The 23,653-nt window shown below is 40.2% G+C and overlaps 1 protein-coding gene across 8 annotated transcripts in view; it reads right to left on the bottom strand.

The window, feature by feature from the left end:
• Positions 1-23,653, bottom strand: part of unc13a (unc-13 homolog A (C. elegans)) — a 33,670-nt gene that overhangs the window by 9,525 nt on the left and 492 nt on the right. For 4 of the 8 annotated variants that reach the window (XM_053876917.1, XM_053876897.1, XM_053876907.1 and 1 more), the window contains exons 2-35: positions 19,853-19,882; positions 19,677-19,776; positions 18,987-19,104; positions 18,623-18,746; positions 18,297-18,367; positions 18,175-18,223; positions 17,714-17,743; positions 17,046-17,241; positions 16,304-16,423; positions 14,461-15,255; positions 14,282-14,375; positions 13,823-13,869; positions 13,660-13,738; positions 12,601-12,675; positions 12,301-12,520; positions 11,836-12,063; positions 11,604-11,745; positions 11,181-11,350; positions 10,991-11,106; positions 10,143-10,306; positions 9,913-10,066; positions 9,761-9,829; positions 9,028-9,117; positions 8,741-8,875; positions 7,468-7,601; positions 7,294-7,379; positions 6,790-6,916; positions 6,621-6,717; positions 6,098-6,241; positions 5,107-5,184; positions 4,929-5,006; positions 4,745-4,833; positions 4,486-4,632; positions 3,827-3,950 (exon numbers count right to left, since the gene is read on the bottom strand). In XM_053876917.1, coding sequence (XP_053732892.1) covers positions 3,827-3,950; positions 4,486-4,632; positions 4,745-4,833; positions 4,929-5,006; positions 5,107-5,184; positions 6,098-6,241; positions 6,621-6,717; positions 6,790-6,916; positions 7,294-7,379; positions 7,468-7,601; positions 8,741-8,875; positions 9,028-9,117; positions 9,761-9,829; positions 9,913-10,066; positions 10,143-10,306; positions 10,991-11,106; positions 11,181-11,350; positions 11,604-11,745; positions 11,836-12,063; positions 12,301-12,520; positions 12,601-12,675; positions 13,660-13,738; positions 13,823-13,869; positions 14,282-14,375; positions 14,461-15,255; positions 16,304-16,423; positions 17,046-17,241; positions 17,714-17,743; positions 18,175-18,223; positions 18,297-18,367; positions 18,623-18,746; positions 18,987-19,104; positions 19,677-19,776; positions 19,853-19,882 — 4,520 coding nt within the window. Of the gene's footprint in view, positions 1-9; positions 2,448-3,826; positions 3,951-4,485; positions 4,633-4,744; positions 4,834-4,928; positions 5,007-5,106; positions 5,185-6,097; positions 6,242-6,620; positions 6,718-6,789; positions 6,917-7,293; positions 7,380-7,467; positions 7,602-8,740; positions 8,876-9,027; positions 9,118-9,760; positions 9,830-9,912; positions 10,067-10,142; positions 10,307-10,990; positions 11,107-11,180; positions 11,351-11,603; positions 11,746-11,835; positions 12,064-12,300; positions 12,521-12,600; positions 12,676-13,659; positions 13,739-13,822; positions 13,870-14,281; positions 14,376-14,460; positions 15,256-16,303; positions 16,424-17,045; positions 17,242-17,713; positions 17,744-18,174; positions 18,224-18,296; positions 18,368-18,622; positions 18,747-18,986; positions 19,105-19,676; positions 19,777-19,852; positions 19,883-23,653 lie in introns of those variants that run through there. The other 4 variants (XM_053876952.1, XM_053876943.1, XM_053876935.1 and 1 more) reach the window with 2 other exon arrangements.

Consider the following 23,653-nt stretch of genomic DNA (forward strand, 5'->3'; position numbering starts at 1 on the left):
AATATTTGAGCAGTGGTCAGTGGTCAGCCCTGTGTCTTGGTGTGTCAACTAAATAACCCTTAAAATACAGAAGAACTAACAACTGTTGTGCTATCGTTTGACCTGTTGTGTGCTGACTTTTATTCAGTAAGGCAAAAGATTTGAATACAGATTAGTTTTATCTGGCCTCATCAAATACAATTTGACCAGCTTGCCACATTCTATCAAACTACAAAACCCTACCGTGGCTCAGTATTGCTACTAGCAATACCAAATATATATCATACTTTCAGCCATTTGCTGCTGAATAAACGTCATTTTTGTCCTCCAGCATGCACTATCATCTCAAGTTGTTATTCCATGAGGTCATGATGAATCTAGCTATGACATATGAACTGAAATATTTTGCATTAAAATGCTCTACTAAGAAAGACATGTAACATGATTCAAAGAATTTCTTGAAATATTCTGTGCCTTCAACATTTCTATTTCTATTTATGAAATATTTCACCTTGCTGTGCGAGGAGTTCTAGTTGAGCTGGATAAATAAATGCACTCTACAGAGGTTAATATTTAACAGTTGAGAGACTGAATGAAACGTTTTTAAGACACGGCATCTCTACACCTGGCGTGAGTAGTTTTTGTAATCTAACATAGAGCAAATCATTTAAAGACAATTACCACATTGTAATGCAGCGGTCTTCACGTTGATAAACAAAGCGCAGGAGTGGTACAGTGTTTATTCCAACAAATCTAGCACACATAGTCAGACCAGTCAGGCTGGTGTTTCTATTTGCAAAAGACACCTGATTGGTAACTGGAAGACCCCTCTTGTAATCTGTTCCTCGACGCTTCAGACCCACTCCATCTCTTCTCATTGGAATCTTGGATGTGAAGGAACACCAGTCTAAGGTACATTACCATGTCATCCTTTTTTTACAATGGCATTTTTGAGATTTTGGGAGGTAGTTGAGCACTGGATACTTCACCAGTGAGAGGTTAAGAGGGTGTCTACAATGGCCATCAAGTTTCATGAGCATATCGCTCAAGGAAAACCGATTACACAGAAGAGAAACACTTTGTGCAATTTCTGCAGCTACAACTCACCTTTATGTTCATTTGTCAGTCGTGTCATGGAATGCAGCACAACACTATGAAGTCATTGCTGTTCCTGACATAAGGTGTGTCAGAAACAGCTCTAGAAGCCAGAGATACCAATGGAGGAACTCCTCAGGAAAACTATTAAAAGTCATTTCTGCTCAGATTATGTTCCAAGACATTCAAAAAAACTGAGGAAACTTCAGATCAGGGGTGTCGAACTCAACCATGCAAAGGCCAAAATTTCAAACAAAGACCAAGTCGCAGGGCAAATAAAATTCTATTTATGGAACGACAATGTCCCACATAGCTTCACCACCAATTAAAAACTGGTGTTCTTGTAGAAGCACAAACATTTGCCAGCGTTCGCATCATCCATCAAATTCTCTCTTATCTGCAACAGTGTTTTGAAATGTTCTGGATTAACTCCTGACTGTTAAAATGCCCACTTGCTCACCTGATGTAAAGCTTAAACACTAATCTTTGTTGGTCATGATGTCGACATGCTTTGTTGGTGAGATTTTTATATATTTACAGCGTGCCTCAAGTTTGACACATATGTTTCAAAACATATCTGCTAGCTCCCATATTGGTCCATGAGATGCAGGTACATCAGACTGCAGAAACTCACTTCAATGCCAGGTGTAGATGTAGTCAAGAACCAGTAGAAAACTCTTTGCGATCAAAAGTGGTGCTTTATGTACAATGAGGGACAAATTCAACAATCTCATGTTATAGACCCATTCAGCACGTCTATTGACATGATACCAGAAGTGAATTCCATGACAGAACATGAAACCATTACCAGAACAGACCGACATGACAGGTCTGCGGAGACACACGGTATACTCAGAGAGGACTGCAGTGTGAAGATCAAATGCAAGCAACAAACCCACAGTGGAGGGCGGGGGCATAGTTCAAACAGGTGGGAAAAGGTGTGGGATTTCGGTCAGTGGTAGGAAAAGAGGGGACACCAGAAGCCACCGAGAGATCAGTTACTCCAACAGAATCCCAGTAAAGGGCACAATGCATGAGAAGAAACAAGGCAACACCAGGCTCGAGAGAGAACTACCACTTCCTGTTGAGGAGAGTGTTGAGGTAGAAGAGAGCAGAAGGAAGGCATAAGATTGGTGGAGACTTTGGAGGGGATGGGGCCTATCAGAACCAGTCAGGAATGCACCATGCTACTGTCTCTTTAAAAGAGACAGAAGAAAGACTGGGAGACAAAGTAGTACTAGAAGTACAGAGAGCGATCAAATGAGATGTGGGGTGAAAATAAGAAGGGGAGGTCGCAGCCACATAGAGCAGAGGACCGACCTACGCAGACGGACAGACAGACACACACGCATCATTGCTGTACTTACAATCATCTGTGGAGGGAGAGCGGTGGGAGCGGGATGTAATAGTCATCACAACAACAACAACAACCAGAGAGAAGGGTCAGTCAAGCTGCAAGAGCCCCACATCAATAAAACACAGAATGTCTGGACCCAGTGTTGCATGAGAGGCAACTTGCTCATTTTAGCTCTAGTAGACACTTGAATAACAGCAAAGGTCCCATATTATGCCTAGATTAACCAGCCCAGAGATAAAACTGTGATTAACTATGTAAAATAAGTGTTTCTTCTCACTCTAGTTACAATTGGTTACAGCCTAAGTTGGATTGTAAAACCACAATACCTGTAGAAAATAAAAGAAAAGGGTTTGTGGCATGACAAAGCTCGGTAACGTTGCAGATGCAAATGCAGAGTGGCCTGTCATCGGCTCATTTTGTTGATGTCTATATAAGAGATATTACATGTCAAGGGTTGTGTCAAAACAAGACTTGCATACCGCAACAAATGGTGTTGGAGGTAGGATTCTATCAAACGTTATTCAGTGACAAAACCATTTAGTTTTGAAACAGTGTCATTTCCTACTTTGGCCAATAAAATGACAAATTCTGTCATTCTGCAGAAAAAGGCTTAAAAAGCATAACATGGGATCTTCACAAACTCCTCACTTCCAAATCTCCCTTTGTCCTTTATTAATGGACTTGTTTCTAATCAATAAGTAGCCAACAAAAGTTACTGTAGCCAAAACAGTGATATGAGGCTCTTCTCTTAGAAACAAAACACAAATAAGAACACATATATCCAAAACAAAAGAAAACAGCAGGCTGCTTTCCAAAATGTTTAATGCTTTTTGGGAAGAGGTCCAGATTCTTTAGGGCAGAATCCTCATTTGTTCTGTCATAAGTTGTTCATAAATCAGAAATCTCTGGCTGACATGCTGGAGAGCAGCCATGAGCTGGTGTCAGAATGGAATGGTGCACTCCTTTTCTTCGTGTCTTTTTGTCTTTGCGATTGGAAGAATGACGGCACTGGGGAGGAGGGATGTCGAGATAATGTGTCCGTGTGGGAGTTGAGATTTGAATCTGATGCCAAGTAAACATGATGCAAAAGCACTTTAAACAACTCCATTTATCAGAAGAGCAGCATGAAACACACAAGCTGTTTGACTCTGGTCTCTTTTCTTGTGCTCCCCCCGATTCTGCATTTGTTTTGTTGCCACCCCGGCGATCTGTGTGTCTGTGGTCATGCTAGCATCGTCTATGATTTGCTGTAGACAGAATTGTTAAATATTATGTTTCTGAGGGGACATCGCATCCATGGTGTGTCTGTGTGGGAACCCAAAGAACAGAACATCTTTGGTCTTTGGTGCGTAAAGAAGCTCCAGTTTGTGTGTTGGCGTGTGTAAATGATCTTACCGTTTGATCTGTGAGTGGTGGCAGAACAATGGTCTTCTCCATGGTGTTCATCACCAGCTTCCACAGCTCCTTCAGCACACGCTTCAGCACAGTCTTCTCACAGATCTTTGCAAACAGAGTCAGGCTGGAGGACATCAGGAGGAGGAACACAAATAAGCGACAGATGGTGGAAAGACAAAGACAAAAGTGGGTGCACAACATTATTCCTGCCTATAATACTGTTAAACTCAATTACATGGAAATAAAAAAGCCCATAACTTATTTATTCTTAAACAAAAACTTTTTTAATGACTGCATTTCTTTTATAACTCCAAAAATATATTTTCAAAATAAACATTTTCCTTACAAAACTATGCAAGTGAGTTTTAGAATAATGTTTCCTTCCTTTTTGTACTGTAAAATGTACAATAAATTGTAAGGCTCAGTAACCACTGACCTTTACTGTTAATGGACCTAAGCAAAATCAAACACCACATTATATTCAACTACTATAACAAATAATAATGCAACCTAAACTGCCTATATACTGGAACTTCAATGTTTACATAGACCCACATCTTTTCCACCTGATTTTAACTCTTGATGAATTATGAAATGAATTAAGTAACTCCCTGCAGAGTGTACTTGGATGCAACCATTTAGTCTACTCCCTGACTCACTTGCTGTCCAGGAATTCCATGATAGGTTGCAGGACATTGTCGGCATCCTGAGCCACGCTGCTGGCATTTCCCACGTTGGAGGTTCCTTTTACCTGAGCCAGGATGTCACCCATCTGCTTCACGTTCTCTTCAATGTGTGGCTGGAAGCTAGAATGTCAGGGCAGATCATAATTGTGTCTCTAGTCCAGGCGATGAAATTTGACATGAACTGGCACGGCAGCTTTCAAAGATTAAGCTTAGAGTGTTTTTTTTCTTTTACCTAACAGCAAAGACTCTGCTGAGGTCATCCATGACATTGTTGAGCTTCACCTGGAGGTCTTTCAGAATATCACTGGCCTCCACACAAAGCTGAAAAGCAATACATATTTATAAATATATGGATACAACCATATATATATATATGGACTTGAGTGAAAACACCGTCACAGTGAGGAATAACTCACATCTTTTCCGCCCATCGCTTCAAACATCTTCTCCAACTGGACTCTCAGTTGCTGGATGTTGTTTATCAGGATGCAGGGCTACAGATCGGAGGACAGAGAAGATTACGCTTCCAAGCACAGCACAGATTTGAATCTAATGAAGCAAATGATAACTAGTCTTGCAGAGTTTGACACTCACCACTTTCTCCATGCTGACATAATTAGCAAACAATCTGGAGATGATGTCAGCGTAGGACAGAAGAACATTGCTGATAGTCTGGAGCGTGAAAAGGAGGATCATTGATAACCATTAGCAGTATTAGTTGCTGTGTACTGTATAACATCAGCCACACTAGGATCATCAACAACATTTTGACCACAAACATGATGTTGTTGGGACTGATCATCTGGATATCCAAGGTTGTATTCAGCACTTAGATTAGATGGCCTTCATTTGCCCCACAGTGTGGAAATTATATATAAAATAAATGGGAAAAAAATAGGAAATAGGGGACACATATGAGGAAAAAGGGAATGTCAAAATAAAGAAATATTGCTCAACCTAGTTCAGTGTATGTTGAATGCGACAGAGCCTGGATTTAAAGTCTGGAGTGATAAGTGTGATACACTTACTGTAGACTTAAGATTTACATTAGATAGATTGAAAAAACATGATTCATTTTAACAGAATTTCTTGTCCCTCAAAGTGGACACGGAGGGCTCAGCCTTTTGATAAAATAACTTTGAGTCATGCCAAGTTATTGACCACTTAAAGAGATCCATCAACTGTGATTTACAGAGATCATCTTTTCAGAAAAAGTGCATAAAATGAAATTATATGGAAGCAAAAAACATACTTGAAACGTGTCCTGGCGTGATTACACATTTTCCCAATTCCCTCCTTGTTAAATAATTTCAGTTAAATGTAAGACTCTTTCTTTTCCCCTCTGTCTTGAATAGCCTCTCACAGCTGTTATGGTATGAAATGTGGCCTCATAGGAAATTCAATTCCCCACCCCTGCTTTAGAATGCGCAGATGTTATTGTTTAACTTGCATATTCAACTAAATGAGGAAGCCAAGAGTGCCATGCTTCCCTTCTCCCAATCTCAATCTCTCTGGCTCTCTCATTTTGTCACTGTGCACTGGCGTTTTCAACATCTCAGACTAAGATAACTGATTTCTTACTTACTTTTGCAAATCTCTTCATGTAGTGTCCAACGATCTGGGGGTCTGGACACTCTAGTTTCCGGATGATCTCAAAGCTCTGGTTGAGCTGTGAGAACACGTCCACCACGGAACAGGAAAATAAAGCGTGCTCTGATGTGACCTGGAACTGTGGGGCAGAAGAGACACGGTGCATGAGTTCCTGCTTTCGAAAGTACAGACTCTGGCCATTATTTCTGAGTCTGGTGTTCTTTCCTGAAACTCCTACAGTTCTTGTAACTCTGAAGCTAATGACAAGCACCCTGACCAGGCAGCTCTGTTTAAAAAGCTGCTTTGCATCCACGGCTCTGAGGCAGCAACCACATTTCTATTGTGAGATTCTTGGAGTCGAGAGAAGTGTGGGGGGCTTAGTTTGAGAGAGGATGAAACTTTGACTGATATTTCTGAGAGGAAGTTCAAAGAATGGATTATAGTAAATCTGCCGGCACAACAACTGTGACTCAGCGGTGTCGGTAGAGCCAGATAATCAAGAGCCAAGAAGCCTTTACCCCGTCTTTCTTGTCTCTCTCCAGAGCACCATGGAGAAAGTCACGAGAAACTTCTTCGTTTTCATCCAGCCACTGGATGACAAAAGGCTCAAACCAACTGTGGACAGGAAAAGCAACATTAATTGACAAATATGTGAGTTTTTAAATGAAGTGGTGGGCTGACACTCACGCAGGATATTCAGGCACACGGCTCTTGAAGAAAGGCAGATCTTTGCAGTACTCATTGTATAGCCACTTCACCTTAAAGTGCAAGTTCATGTAATCCGCACTCTTGCACAGGCGGTTCTTCTCATGTTCTGGGTAAAAAGAAATATGAATGGGGGAAATAATATTTATTCCTGTGCTCAGTTCAAGACAGATCTGCCACTTTGTTGTACAAAACAGAAACTCCCTCTGTAAAAATTATTCCCACCTCCCAAGTCCCATAACGCATTGCAACAGTTGCAAGTTTTGCAACTGTTTCATGAGGTTTAAATTAGGTCTGTATTTCTGATCAAACATGCTCAGATTCGGAAACAAATTACTTTCACATCTGTATTTCATAAAAAATGGGTCTTCATGGTCTTCATCATAACCATCGGAAATATTTGTAGGGGCATTAAGAACTTGCTAAGAGTTTGCATCAACTGTTCTTAAACATTATTCATTGAAAAGAAAAGCTCTCTGTGCTCACCTTCCATGGCGTACTTCATGTCCTGAGCAAATAAATTCCACATGACTTCCGCACTTATTTTACCAACATTTAGTTCCTGGGGAAATCTTTACAGAAGAGAAAATGTGAGTCACAGTAAATATGAATGTGTTCAAGTATATAAGTCAATGTGACAGAACTTAAAATGTGGCTTACTGGTTTAAGCATGGAGTGTATGAGTTCTTGTCTTCCTCAATGATGGAGACAATAAGGGTGATGAGTTTTGACCAGAAGTCTAGATTCTTGATGCTTGGACCTTGTTCTTCTGGAGGAACGGCACCTTGTTTAGCCTGGAAACATAGAACAACACAACTCTTTACTACTATATTCACACAGATTGGTCATGGTTTTTCCTCTTGAACTAATCATCTGCAGCTATAATAGAATAGAAAAGAATTGAAGAGAATAGACAAGCTTTACAGCTTGCCAAATACAATACAAATCTAAAAACAGTTTTAATATTGTGTCATCAAGCAGCATCAGTTTTATGTCCTTTTCTCATCCATTCCTATCTTTCCTCAATTTTTTTGCCTATTTTCTGGAGATCAAATTTGCTGAATCATACTACTTTTTAGATAAATAGGAGCAAATAAAACAGCTGGTATTTAACAAAAAGAGTATCATCCTGCAGAAAAAAAAAGTTTAACACAGAGTCATGTTAAATTCATACTGGACTGATAATATGGGAGCCTAGAACTCTACAGCAGCAGTGATGGATGGAGAAGCCAGTCTTAGTGCAGGACGTGCATGAACAAAGTGCACATTAAAGCAGAAGGTCACAAAGTACAGGGAATAAAATTTGAATCCACAATCGGGGCTGGGTAAGTATGCCTTTCAGATGTCCTTTTGATCAGAGGAATCTTCAGGTGTAGCGTTGCTAGAATATTCCTTTTTCACAATTTCCTGAGATGGAAGAAATCTATTTACATTTTCCTATTTTACTGACATTTTTTTCTGCCACTTACATGGCTTTGTTTTTACACATGGACAGGAATTTTGTCTCCATGTTACTGCTGTAAAATTCCACTTTATTTCTTCTACTTCTTGAAAAGATCTTGACAGAAAGTAGCTTTATATTCAAATGAATTTGAAATAAAAGTTTGATAAACAAATGCAATGTTCGATATAAATTAACATTCCAAACTCGGTTAAGCTTCAGTTTCACATATACTAGATTTTGGGTGGTTCCATTTGATTTATGGAAAACTGGATCCACCTACCGTCACCACATGCGTTACAACCAATAATGCCCGAAAGCTACTCCTTTTATCTGTTTATCTGTTGGTGATATCGAAAATGATTGTTTCCGTAAACGCTGTCAAACAGGGGTTCAACTTTATATTTATCTTTGCCATGAAGTCTCAGAATGCAAATTTGGGAGCCGTGAAATAAACTCCTACACAGCGGGGGATTAAATTCAGCCTCGTACCGGGTCGGTCTGATACTCGCGGCTGTACAGCTCGTGACAGTTGTTGAAGATGTACTCGTAGGTGGAATTGAGGCAGGCTTTGACACAATCCTTTACCACCTGGCTCGCTCTGGGGGGACTTTGCAGCTCTTGCACCTGAACATACAAGAATAGCGCACAAACATCTGAATGTGAACCATTTTGAACATTTGTTTATCTTTGCTAAAACATAACATTGAAAGAAATGCTGTTTCATATGTGCAGATAAGTGCATGTTTCAAATGATGCGCACATCATTGTAAATGTACCTTCATTCTGAAAAAGGTGATACTGGTGAGAAGATCCACAGTCGACTTCAGGTCTTGAAGCCTTTCTGGACTGCTAGCTGGAAAATTATTCTGCAGTGAAGAACAAAAACACAGTGAACTTGGTCTCACATTCATTTTTATCTAGTTTGTGTGCCTCGTATGCAACACTGGCATAGCATATCTGCTGCCCACAAAAAAAGTGTGACTGTGTGGGTGTGCATGGTCTCTCAAATGTGTCTGTGAATCAACGAACAGTTAATTAACGCATCGCAGTTTGTCACATGAAAAGAGAAGAGAAAAAAAGTTGACAAATACAGAGGACTGGACAGAATGTTAGACTGAGTGTTGAGTTGCTCTTCCACAGAATTCGATGACAGGAGTGATTTAAACAAATGGAAAGTGACATTTAACAACAAAAAAAACTCAACAAGGTTCTTTAAAAAGCATCAAAATGATGTGCTTTTAGGGACAACACAAGTCGGCGCTAAGAGTAAACAATAAAGGTTTGAAAAAAATAAAATAAAGACGCAGAACAAACAAATAGACATTTGGGAGTCATTGGCTTTTTTTTTCACAGTGTTTGACTGTTCACACTATTGAACTCTTCCACAGCTTGTAACGTACAAGCACATCTCTGACAAGAAGACATGAATTATGCACACCGTGGAAACCAACTCTTCCTGTGGGGACAGTCCATTTATCACTCTGATTTAAGATGGAAAGCAAATCCTACCCGGTACATAGAGAGGTCAATCCTCAGAGAATTGTGAAGCTGGTCCAGCAGCTTGACGAAGCGTTCTTTCTGTGGGAAGAAGGAAACATACATCATCAATCATAAACTAGGGTCTGTTTTTTAGACTTTATGATCCTGGTTAAACAACTGACCCCAAAGTTTGAAGCGGCAAAGCGGTCAGAGGCAGAGACATTGTTAGTGGCCTGGGTGGTGTGAGCGTAGTAGGCGTTGATATTGGCCAGCAGGGTGCTCATCACTGCTGGCACTCCAGGGCACATGTACTTAGACGACAGGCAGGCAAAATGTCTGCACAGAACACATGTTATGAATGAAAGGGGGAAGATAAGACACTTAACATGAGCATATGAATGATTTCACCTACGTCATGGCTTGGTAGATGGACTCTACTCCATAGCGCATAGCAAACTCATCGACTATCTCCTGAGGTGTCTCCTCAAAATACACTTTCCAGGCATCGTCCCCTTTAGCATCAGGTATCTTTACCACACCATTGTTCTGGATATCAGTCACGAAGTGGAAGAGGTTCTAAAAGAGAGAAAACATACTTCGGAAAAAAGCAAAGCAGACCAGGTTACAAAGGTAATATATTATTCCTGGTGGGAAGGCGTTCTAGTACAGAGTTTGTGCGTAAACTCATTGCAGAAATATTAAGCTACTTTGCTCAGTCTACGTTTCATTTAAATTCATGTTTAAGGCTTCACAAACTTAGTAATAATTCAACCATCGTCTTAATTTTTAAAGCATTACTATCAACTGCTGCAGTTCCAGTTCGGTTTTCCTAATTTATGATGCAGCACAAATGCAACACCCAGCATGTTCAAACACAACAGATACAGGGCGAAGATCTCGACATTTGTAGCCCAGAGATGACCTGCTGAGATAACATCATCTCACAGCATATTCTTCACGTTCATCGTGTCTGTTCGCTCACAATCAAACCTGACTCATTTCTTCATTTTGTGGTTGTGGCGCAAACCCCGCACCACAGTTGAAAACTGATTCAGAATGATCTTGGTTAAAGCGCCATTTAACTAGCTGCTGCAGAGAGCCATTATGGGTGTGATTTATGGGCACTTACGAACTACAGTAAGGCAGGTCATTTCCCATTAACGGGGAATTGAATTGGTTTAGATAAATCATAAGTTGACGTTCAATCAGCAGGCCTCGACAGAGAGTTCATGTTTTCAATGTTTGTTGTTTTCAACTTACTTCATGTAAACATGTGTACTGGACGTGGTACGGAGCGACCGTCTCCTCTCCCTTGATTTCCACATTAATGTGCATGCGAATCGCTCCAGACACTGCAGATTTGTCTGTACGCTTATCTGAGAGGATTCAAAAGAGAGATCATATATTCAGTGTAAAAAGCAATAGGAAACTGACTTCTAAACTGACTGACCTAGATTATACCACACGTCCATTTCACCACTCAGAGTGCGGACCTCGATGATAGTTTGTCCCAAAAAGTCATCTGATTCTCTTTTGAACTTCTGCTTGACCCTCGACTTAATGTCATCGTCCTCGTCCCAGACTCGCACCTTTATACGGTCTGATGAGTTGTGACATTCGCTGCACAAACACAAAATAGAGTCAGTTGTTTGTTTTCCAACATAATTTACCAATAATGATAAAGCATTTTAATGTGTTGTGCCATGAAACCATGTTTTGACTACTCTTAGACAATCATAACTACGCACAGGGATCACACAAATACAACTGCGTCAAACTCAGTTTTAGATCTACAATTACTTATTTTTTAGACAGAAAAGTGTGATATCCTATCCTGATATCACAACACAAAGTTTGTGTTGTGTTGACTTACAAATTAAAAGTCTCTTCCCAGACAGGATTGAGATTGCCATAGATGGTTTTCGTCCTCTTTTTTGTTTTCCCCACCTGGACTGTGACATAAGGATCACTGGAGCCAGTTTTATCTTTGGCTTGTAAACCTTGAGCACACAGCACTGAAAAAAAAGACACACAAGATGAGCCATCTTTTTACTCTTGTGATTCAGCTCTACTGCCAACGGTGGACTGTGCTGGACATGACCTACCGGTGATACTGATCTTGGCTGACCATTTGGAGGTTCCATCTAACACACTCTGTTTGATCTGCTTCATTTGGGTGACATGTGTTGCCTTGACAACAGCGAAGACTTCTTGGATCAGTTCGAAGATCTCCGGTTTGTTTCTTTCTCTGATCTTCATACGGTCTTTGAGAACCATGATTATGTTCTGTGTTCGGTCCTCTGCGCCATGTTTGGAACTCTTCTCTGCTGCTCCTATTTGAGAATTTTTTAGCCATTAAAAGAAATATTTTTTTCTTGTCCTGCTACATAATAATGAGAAATAATACACTGGAGCAAATTTAGATACATACGAAAAACAAAAACACCCACAATGAGAAGGCTTTATAACGAAAAGCAAAAATCCCAATAAAGACGATGAAAGAAAATAAATCTATTAAAACAAACATGAAGATTGCATAAGCAAGCAAGTTGTTCTCAGTGCTAACTCACTTTGAAGGCAATCAGCATTGAGTAGATCTTGGCACTTTTCGTGGCATTTGACTCCGCACTCAGAGCAGCGCATGCCCTGTCGAGCAATACCCCACAACAGACCCTCACACTCGTAGCAGTAGGTGGGAGTTGTGGCAGTCCACACCTCAAAATTGTGTGGAGTGGTGCAGGAGATGGGATATATAAGGGCCTGCAGCGTTTTCTTATAGACGTGGCTTTTCTGTTGAGAGGGTTGGCGCAGAGTCAGGAGAGATACAAGTTTACTTCATGCAATGTGAGTCAGTCTGGTGATTCACTGACCAATTCTTCATTATGTAGGGTGCTGGAGGTCAGAGCTGAGGTGATGCCAGCCTTCCTGGAGTTCTGGACTAGAGACTGAGGGAGGGGAAACGGTGATTATTATTTATTGTACCGTACTGTCCGTAATTATGCATTTTCTAAGAGTGCAACCCCTTTGAAAGCTTGTGCATTTTGAGATGGAACTATAAAATTCTAATGCAGATCAGTAATTTCCCTCGACAAGTCATTATATTACAATGTTTGTATGACCGCTGAAGAGAAAATTCATACGTGTGATTTTTGACCATTTCATACATGTTGCTGTTTTCAAAATGTCTAACATGAAAATCTGGCATTTTCAAAAATACTATGTTGACAGTCTATTTCAATAAATTCATTCCTACCCATCTTAGCAGACATATTATTAGACATAATGTCTATTCTATTAGAAATAGAATTCTATTAGAATTGTAACAAGTGTAGAGTGTAAAAGTGTTAGTAAAATTCTCTATTTATTTAATAAATCACGGGTTATTCTTGAATAAGACATATGTGTACTGTTAATGGTGATGCCGATCGTTGGTTCAGAAAACATGTTTCAGAAAGTAAAGCTTTATAGTCACAGAAAAATGGATGTCCAAAAATGGCAAAATTGCTGTCACTTACCATTGCCTGAAGCGAAAACATTGGGGGTTGGGGGAGGGAAACGAGAAGTCAATCATTAAAATACCAAAACTGTGCATTCTAATGGTTAATTGAACATGATAAAATCCGACACAAAAGAAGCACATGGCTGAATCAATACGAATGCAGTACAATATCCAAGAACAATATCAATGAGACAAACATTCACTCTCACTCTAGAAGGGAAGAAGTTCAAGAAAAAACACATCTAATGCTATTAGCTAGAGTGCAGGTGGCTCGAAGTGGTAGGAGTGCAGGCAGACAAGATTAGGAAGACTGAATGGATATACAGGGGTTGAAATTCGAACAGGAAATCATGGATGAGGCCACTATGTGAGCTTCAAATGGACAGGATGAGACACACAGAGCATGAATATGTTTGAGCATAGAACTCACCAGATCTCTGACAAGGGGCATGGCTTTTCTCTTCCTGAGGTCTGGCATGCTGTCGATGCTGTAGAGAGCACCACCCATGCTGTGGAAGACACAAAGATTCAGTGCTGAGTTTTTTACATAAATTATTTTCCGACATGAAATCAGCATCATCATGATCACTTACCCTGCTGATAAAAGGAGGGAGGCAATGCCAACACTCTCTCCTCGAGCCTACAGAGAAAGAGCAGCAAGTGAGCAAGAAGTTGTCTTTACCAGTCAGTACAGTATATGATTCATAGAAAATACAGTAAATTATCAATGTAAAATAATGTTCTCTTAATTCTTAGCAAGGGACTGAACATGTTGGGCAACCATTAGCATGGGGACAATAATCACATGACGTTTGTTTCACTTCAACTCGCAGCCTCACCTTAAAAACTCCTCCACCCAGCAGTTATCAGTATTGGGCAACATGCAAATGGCTACAAGGATGACAAACAACTGAAAAGACAACAATAATACAACACAAGACAATAAAAGAGAGATCCATGCAGGGAACAGAGTATTAAAAAAGTAAAGAGTAAAAAGTTGATGACACGAACTTAAACTTGCATACGGAATTATTAACAGACAGAAAGGGTACCTCCTGCAACTGTAGTCGTACTCGACTGAACAATCGCAGCCAGTTAGCTTTAGCTCTGGCGTGGCCTGGTTCCATGGCTTCCCTCTTCGGAAAACTGTAATGAAATTAGAGAAAATTGACATTTGTTTGGGATTTTATATATGTATATATATATATTGTATATTATATTTATTGTTTACCTGGGCACTGAAGGTTCCTCTGGTTTTTCCTCAGGAGCTGGAGCGACACTTTCTACAGCTGATGGCTGCCCTAGTGGAAGGGGTTCCTCTGGAGGGACATCAGCCTTCGGTTCAGGCTCCAGGGGTTTGGTGTCTTGAAGGGAAAGCTGTGGTGTGGTGGTCACTGTTTCATCAGAAAGCTCTTCCTTTGAAGTTACTATGGCAGCTGGGATGGTGGGTTCTGAAGCGAATGGAGGCATTAAGTCCTCCTGTATTGTTGGGGGCAAACCATTAGCGGTTGAATTTTGAATCTGATCTTGTGGTAACTGCTGCTGATGCAAGGAGGCTTGCTTCTCCAAGGGAGGCCTACTGGTGGTGAGACTATCAGATGGAGGAATTAGGTTGGGAGCGGTGCTTGTAGGAGTAGGGGTGTAGGGCAGCTCTTGTTCGCTTAACGTGCCATCCAATGGATACATATCTTCATCTTCCTCATAAGGCATCTCTTCTTCATCTTCATAGTTGTATTCCCCATCTTCTCTATATTCTCCATCCTCATCATAGAGTGCTCTATCCTCACCTCCGTCTTTGAGGTAGCCGGCCTCATCACTGTAAACACCTTGTGGATCCTCACCGTCCCAGCCTGGAGAATCCTCTTTGCCATAACTGATGGACGAGTGACAGGAGTGATAAGAGTCATTTTCATCATAAAACTCTGATCCTCGCAAACTCTCGCCGTCTTCAGGTACAAACTCCTCACTGAGCTGGGAACTTCCTCGGCTTAGTTCACCAGACGAGGCGTATCGGCTGTCTGTGGGACTGCAGTTAGAGCAGAGACAGACTGATGTTAGATAAAAATGCTACCAAAATTAAAAAAAAACAAAACTAAATTGAGGGGCCCAAGAGGTTCAGTGAGTGTTTTTTCCTGTTGTGACCAAAGAAGGAGATAAACCTTCAAGCTCAAAGCAGCACATAGGAGAAGCAAGTTCAAGCTAATGAGAATATGAGAGGTTACCATGGACACTGTGACAGACATAAAGTATAATAGCACAATAAAATCTCACATGGTTTAAACAGTTTCACACATTACTGACTATAAAAATAGATGCACAGAGATTGAGTCAAGGAGAATCATTTTTGTTATTGCTTGGAAATGAATGATCTTTAGCAGTTTTTGTTTCGACAGCAACAAATATGGACACAATATAGAGTCATACAATGGCAAATGCAATGTCTATTTAATTCTGATTCAAATTTGCTCTCAATTTCCTCTTGTGTATGAATGACGACTGACTAGATAATGTTTGACGTTGCCTGTCTAGAAAAAACCTAGAAATTTCAAAGATGAAAACACAGAGTATAACTACCATGTATGGCTCCTCCTAAAGTCTTACACATAGAATGGTAATAACCAACTGCCACTGCCGCAGATGCACACAGGCCACATTCCTGCTATTCTTCCAAAAATCTAAGTGACGTATCCGCACAGCTTCTCTGAAATTCCGTTTCATACATGGCAATGAAATGATGAATCTGAAAACACTACTATGTTCCTGACGTGACTGAACTGAAACCTTTTGTTCACCTAAACAGCAACACAACATTGCACCAGGAACTATGATACAATATACCGGTGGTTCTTAAAAATCAGACAAAATAGATGCCATTAGTGTTTTTTCATTTTGGGGGAAATTCATGAAGACATTTTCTGGAAATATACACAGACACTGAGATAGGGTCAGAGCACATGCATGCAAGCACACTGAGCAAGGAGGACGGGACAAGTCCACCACTGACGTCACAGCGAAACGGAGTCACAGGCTGGAGCAGGAGGAGAGGAGCAGTACAGGGAGGTACAGAGACCCACCTATCTGACAGCGATTGCCTACTGTCTAGAGAATACTGACGACTGGTGCGACGGCTTGAGCCTGAGCCTGAGTCGATATCGCTGCGCCCGTTGGTGGCCGAGTCTAAACTATCATAGCGTCTGGCAAGAGGAGCAGGAAGGGAGGTGATGGGAGGGGAGAGGCAGGAGAGGAGCATCAGTATTGCTCAGAAACAACATTTTCAAAGAACCTCTAACCACATTGAGCCTCTGCACTGCCAGATCAAGCCAAGTCAAACCAATCAAAAGACCAAACTTTCTGTTTTAGCTTCTCTGGGCAAAGCAGCAGTTTCCATGGTGAGCTGCCTTTGAAAAAAAATGCAGAAATACAATGTTATTTCTGCACGCCAACTAATTCATATGATGCATCGTGCATGCAGACTAGGATGCAGTCAATCATACAACATCCACACAGACACAATAACCACAAAGGCCACTTCATACATAACCTGTATACAAGAACTTTGCACCTCAGTACGCTTGTATACACTGAGGCCTGGGTTATCCTCTAGAGGAAAGCACAAGGGACTATGTTACCATGTACAACAAAGAGCAACAAAACAGAGACGTTGGGACTTGTCACCATGTCACAGAAGGATGTCAGGGAAGGGTTTTTCCAAAAGCAACATTTGATTTGTGCTTGAAATTAGGGAGGGTGTACACATGCGAGAAAGGAAAAAGAACACAGCCTCAGTTGAACTTTTACAAGGAAAACTTCTGTTACCTTATGGATCTGTGGTCATAGTCCATTTCATGGATGGAATCATTGTAGGAGTGTCTGTAGTGGTGCTGTCTTATTGGATACTGGTGCATGGAGGCGTTGGGTTGGGAAGTGGTGTAATACGGAGGCGGCATGCTGTTGCTGGTTTCACTGCGGTAGTCACTGTCTCTGTCATCCACAGCGCTGTCTGGGTCGTCATCTGTTCAAACAAACGCAGCATGTGTGGTTGGGAGAGGCAAGATATTCAATTTACAGTGGTTGGACAAAATAATGGAAACACCTTAAAGCTTAGCTTTAAGGTGTTTCCATTATTTTGTCCAACCCCTGTAGATCTCTTTTTAAATCAATCAACCCACATGAGATGAATCCAAATATATGTATATATGTAAAAGTAAAAGACAATAAAGAAGGGCTTCTGTTTTTAGATTGTGGAACATGTATCAATAAATGTCAGTGCATGAAAGTGTGCTTACATGTCGGCATACACACCAGGTGTGATAAGTTTACTTTTTGACAAATTATTTAATATTTTAAATGCATAATGCATGCATCTACAGGGGTTGGACAAAATAATGGAAACACCTTAAAGCTAAAAAAGCTTTCAAACAAACACAACCACATTTTTCAATAAGGGCAGACTTGAAGTCAGTAGACAGGTGTGGGAAACTTACTCTGCTGATCTCCCCACAAACTCCAGTTACCTGAAAGAATAAAAGAAAACAAATTCATGTGTAGTAGATGAAACACATAGAAATAAAAGTGTGTAGTCATGACACTGCAAAAAGTCATTGTTCAGTAAAGCCTGACTGTTTTTTGTTCCTTTTTTGATATGTTTCATTACATGGCACTAACAGTAACGCATCAAAAACACACTCCGCACCACCTCCATGTGCCATCATCACTACTCAACAATGCAGCATATGTCAGAGCACATTCATCACATATCTAACACCAATAAACCATACGTGAGACTAGACAGGCTCGCTTGCTCTATTGCTCACATCAGATCTGTCCACTCCTTAGCACATACACTCATGCTTTATTTATCATCATAATTTCTACTCCATGTCTTTTCCCAATGCTGGTGCTGCTGCACCAATACAACAAACATCAATGGGTTGCTAATACTTACAACACTGTGATGATGGGCCATGGAGAGGTCGCTCTTCCTCTTCTTGGTACTGGGAACAAGAGGGAGGGGTCGTATTATAAAAGGCAACTTGAAAGGAAAAAATCCTTTAATTAGCTTCTTACATCTTGGTCTCTCGTGGCATTCAGTTGCTCAAGTTTCTTGGCCCAGTACCTGGCCTCTTCCTCAGGAATGTCTGCAACAATCAACACTGAGAATGACTCATCGCTTGAAAATAAATGTTAGTTTAGCCCAGTTTATACAGACAGCAGATAACTGCTGGAACAATCATCGTATTTAAAGCAAAAAATACAGACAATAAGCTGTGGACAAGAACATGAGACATGATGTTCTAGAGTTCAACAATGCGGTATTACCTGTGAGGCTAAAACGCAGCTATAATATATTAAAAAAAACATACAATAAAATGTACAGAGAATAAAAGCCAAACCTAATGGCAGTTCAAAGCGAGTATCCAGAAGTAGCCTGTGAAAAGTTGGGTCTTTGGTACCACAGATTTCATTCTCAGCCATGATCACATTGGAGTCCAAGGTCAGCCACTGACCAGGTCCATCCTGAATGAAACACACAGTGGAATTTGAATGATATCTGATTTGTTGAAGAAAAAAAATCAATATCACTGAAAATCTTGAATTGTCCCTCAGAAAATCTCTCAGTTGTTTGGGATTAAACATGCTTCAAGACAGTAATACAAGTAAAATTATAAGAACGTATTGCGGATACTATTTAAAACCAAGATGAATTCATATACTTGATATGTCTGCTGCAGGATGGACAAAAAAAGGGATCTCTACCTCATTTGACTGCCGTATGCTACAAAGAGGGATCCACAACGTGCCCACCATGGTGTCCCAGATCAGTCCTTTATTCCACACTTCCACCGTCAGACCCAGATCTAGCCGGTTGATTTCACTGTTCGGCACCAAGCGCGAGAAAGAAGTGGTTCAGGTTGGGGTTGAATCAGTGCAGATTAACACCATAAAAAATACACAAATTTAAATGCAGACACTTTGTGGCAAAGCCGTTTTAAACCAAAATATCAGCCAATGCCCTGAGGACTTGGCCGATGGATCAGCACTCTTATTCAATTTCCAGAGATGGATGAATCATACAGATGGATGATGGGAAGAGTGATCGTCTGTGCTTCACTGGGACTAAAGTGCAGAAGCGCATATGGAGGGAAAGCTATTCTTCAGTTTAAGAACGTACTGCTTTTGTTTTATATATATGATGACATATGTGTGATTAAGGAAGCTAAAATTAATCTATTGACTAAAGGAGAAATGTGCAATAGATGAACTGTCAAGTTGATGTTTTGTAATCATCCTTTAAATTATATATGTAAAAAATATATATATTTGAAAAAACATAAACGGGAAATTAGGTGAAAGTCATTGCAGATATGTGCAGCATTCATAGCAGAACACAGAAGATGAAATGGAAAATGTGAATATAGATATTATTGGAGGTGAAAGCACACTTACAACATGAAGTCCTGCTCCCAGCATGGCTGACTGCCACGCACGGCGATGGTTGTGCTTTTAACATTCTGTACCTTCAAGGTCACATACGTGTTGAACTTTTCTGTTGAACACAAAAACAGTAGTGATTATCCAGTGTAACTGAACAAAAGCCACAAATTTGGTGCACTTGAACTCACCCTGGGGTCCATCAAGCTTGGCTTTCTTCACTGCAAACAAGAGCAGAGGGAAGATGTGAAGACTTTTTTTCTGAATAACATCAACAGCTTGTTATTGACACACATGGTTCATTCTGAATAGATGTTAGTTCAAATGAGAGAACAAATTCAGTGCAATTTGAACATATATGTTCTGTGTTAGCTTGGCCCCTGTTGGTGCTATGTCACTTTACCAGCCCTGCAATCTCCCTTCTGCTTGTATACATGAGATGTACCATGTTGTGTTGGTAGGAAAATACAACTTAAAATAATACCCCGGTATTTCCTCCTTGGATTGTTGCTAGATATTGCTTCAAACGAGATTGATTCAGTGGACGCCGCCTATTCTCATCATGGAGTTACGTGGGACTGTGGCCAATGCCAACTGAATAGTGTTGTCACTGTAGGTTATACCAGCGCTAGGTGCTCCTCCATCAGAGAAGTAAATCATGCAACGTCTTCACAATGTAGTAGGTTTAATGAGGCAGTTTCCAGATAATGTGATGCAAATTTGATTCCAGAACTTTGATGTAAAATCCTCTTTCTGCTGATGTCAGGCCCAAGGGTAATGCAAGACCATCAAAGCGATGGCAAAAGTGCAAAACATTTTTTTAAACTAAATCTTTTAAACAGCAAGTTAATGACAGGTGCACCTCGTCTGAAGACTTGCCAACACTCGCTCTCCCTCACAGTCGTCTTCCTCAGCACCAGCTTGTCATCGGCTCACTCTCACTCCATCACTTGCTTCCACAAGCTTTCCCCTGCCATGTGGAGAGTTCGCACGTGTTCTCTCTTTCTATCCCTGTCTCGCTCATGCTCCATTAATCTCTCTGTGTATGCAGGCACAGCGAGCTGCATCCCCAACACTAAAAATAACCACTTCAGTGTGACAGAGAAGGGGGCGGAAGGGGGGGATGCCAGAAAGAGGGCGGGGGTGGTGGGAGGCCTAATCCTCAGAGGCATGAAAAATAAGCAGTTAAAGGAATAGGTGAAGCCTGAGCGCTGTTTTTGGGGCAAACCCTCACTGGATTTTTTTTTTTTCTTGTTGGAAATGTGATAGAATCTGACGTTTTGCAAGCAAAGGGGCAGAGAGGACCATGACATTCTGCAAAGTTGGACACAATGTCAGCTGTTAATCAGGGCAAATACACTCGTGAACGTGTTGACTTATGAGTATATGCACAAATCCAGTCTTTTGAGAGTATTTGCATTGTAATGCAAATAATTAGCATATCTAGTTGATATTATGAAAACATATGCTCCTTTTAAATGATGGGGACCTGTTGTAATGAAATTGCAGCAAAAAGAAATAATGGCAAGTTAAATGACCAACAATAAAAACAGAGAAAGAGTGCATAAATAAAGATAAACATACCTGTGACAAACTACATCTCAAGTTAGTGACATGTTTGACAGGTTAAATTGAGATAGAGTCACATGGTATAATATCATCTTTTAGAATTAGGATGATCTAAAGCTGAAGAGAAAGAAATCGAAGGTTAAAACTGGCTGCTTGTAATGTCCAAGCCCCGGGGCACTGCATTACCAGCAGGCATGATTTTCCCTTGGAAATAATTATTTTGGTGGAATCAAGAGAAATACATGTGACTCAAAATATGTTGTCCTTAATAAACTAAATACCTCTAGGTGCACTAAACTATTGACATATTTCTGACTAAAACTGATCACACACTCAAGACTTTTACCAATCACCCTTAAAAAAACTAAAATAAAAAATCAATATCTAATGATAATTCATTCAAACTGTTGAATTATAATGTTCCAAAAATGGTTAAAAAAACAATAAGATTGGATAAACACTTGTTTACATGCAAGAAAAAAACTGCTATGATTATGTATTGCTGAACATCATCTCTAATGTGTGACTGACTAAGTAAGTTGACTATGATGGATGACTGAGCTCCTCACCCTATTTTTAGTGAAGGAGCCAGCCACGCATTCTGGAAAACCCATTGCAGTGCATCTTGTGTCAAAACCACTTATCCACTTGAAATAGGTACTCTACTGAACTTTAGTCTAGAGTCTAGAGACCAAACCAGCTTGTCTCCCAATAAAATAGCTCTTTTAAGTTACCAAGGTAATGATTGGCATTTTTGATAAGTGCGTGAAATGAAAATTGTAGTGCACTGCTGGTCCACTCAAGGACAAGGCAAATTCAAAAAGGTCTTCATGCTCATGAACCTAAGTGGCGGTCTTCCTATGCGTCTTTTGCCCAGTACTTCTCGAGATGGGTCCAAACCCTCTGAGTATAGCCTCCCTAACATTGTCTCCAAGCTGTCCCTTTCATATACTACTTTCTAATCTTGTCTTGCCAAGTCCTCTCTCCCAATGAGAACCTGAGCGTCCTTAACTGTGCCACTTCTAACTCTGGTTCTTGTCTTTATGTCAAAGATACTGTCTTTAAATCAAATGTCATAAATAGCTTGAACGAAGATACTGCATAGGAATAGGCATTTAACTTGGGAAGCTAAAAGTGACTAACAAGCAGCAAGTGTTTAGAGGCACTCACATACAAATATGCTAGCTCAGCTCTCATGGCACACTCTACCATGTCAAGAATGGTGACGTGCCATCAGCAGGACAGTGTCACTATCGAATAGCAAATAATCATAGGGGACAGATATGTGTTCTCTACTGACGCGGCATTACTACACAGAGTGGTCCATAAAAAAATCTTTCCAACACATCATTTTATGTTTAAAATGTAACAAAAAGCATTTCAAAAATCATTTTAAACTCAGAATTTGCACTGACATCAAGTTGGTTCATTCCATTGCCATAGTATCATTTGCAAGAGGATAAATGCTGAGTATGATTTTACTTCTCAGAAATGTAAAATGTGTGCCGGCCATTAAATATTTGTGATAGTGAAAGAGGTGGAAATAAAAGCAGTGTTGATTGTAGAAATGATTTAATTATCATTCCTGTTGTTCATATACAGGCCTGTAGAAAATTGATTTATAGCAAATTATTGGCTTACTACTAAATAGCAATAGACATTGTTCCACCTTATTTTATTACCTCTGATTTTGTAAACAAAATACAGGTGACCAAATCTTTGCTTGTCCGGGTTGCAGATCACCGGGCCTTATTAGATTACAGGGTATATTCACCTCACAACTGTGGAGTATTATGAGTCAGGACTTAACTTGAAAGCATCTTTTTCAGCAACATCTATTCAGATTGCTTGAGTAAACCCACCAAGGACAGAAAGCGCAGAGAAACTCAGAACGAATGTCTGCTGAAAAAATGGACTGAAAAGTGGAAACTATCTTGATGCGAGGCTTTGCCTATACCGCCTATAATGAGGCTGCACCACATTGGTATTTCAATTTGACTTTAATTTTTTTAAGTACTTCATCCTTTTTTAATTAACACTTGATATGCCAATCTACTGATCTCTTATCTATTGGTTTCAATGGCTTCTACCTATATGAAGCATCACTCCATAACACTAAACATGAAGTCAGAATTCCAGATATCCACTGTAAATAACAGTAATAATAATGACACACCCAGTAAATGAGTAAATTGATTTTATTCCCTCTTTAAAGTTCAGTATCCACACCAGTTGTGGGCACTTGTTAGCCATTAACCCTTCAACATTCAACTAAATCTTTTTGCAATTCACTGTCCACCCAAGTAACATGAAAAAGATAATGCTGATTCATCAGAATCCAACTGAACTGTATTTTGGAGCAGCCTGCAGAACCACATCGGAGGTCACCAGTTAAATACCCAAACGAATCAATTCAGTCAAGT

This window comes from Synchiropus splendidus, chromosome 1 (genome assembly GCF_027744825.2).
Source record: "Synchiropus splendidus isolate RoL2022-P1 chromosome 1, RoL_Sspl_1.0, whole genome shotgun sequence".
Lineage (NCBI taxonomy): Eukaryota > Metazoa > Chordata > Actinopteri > Syngnathiformes > Callionymidae > Synchiropus > Synchiropus splendidus.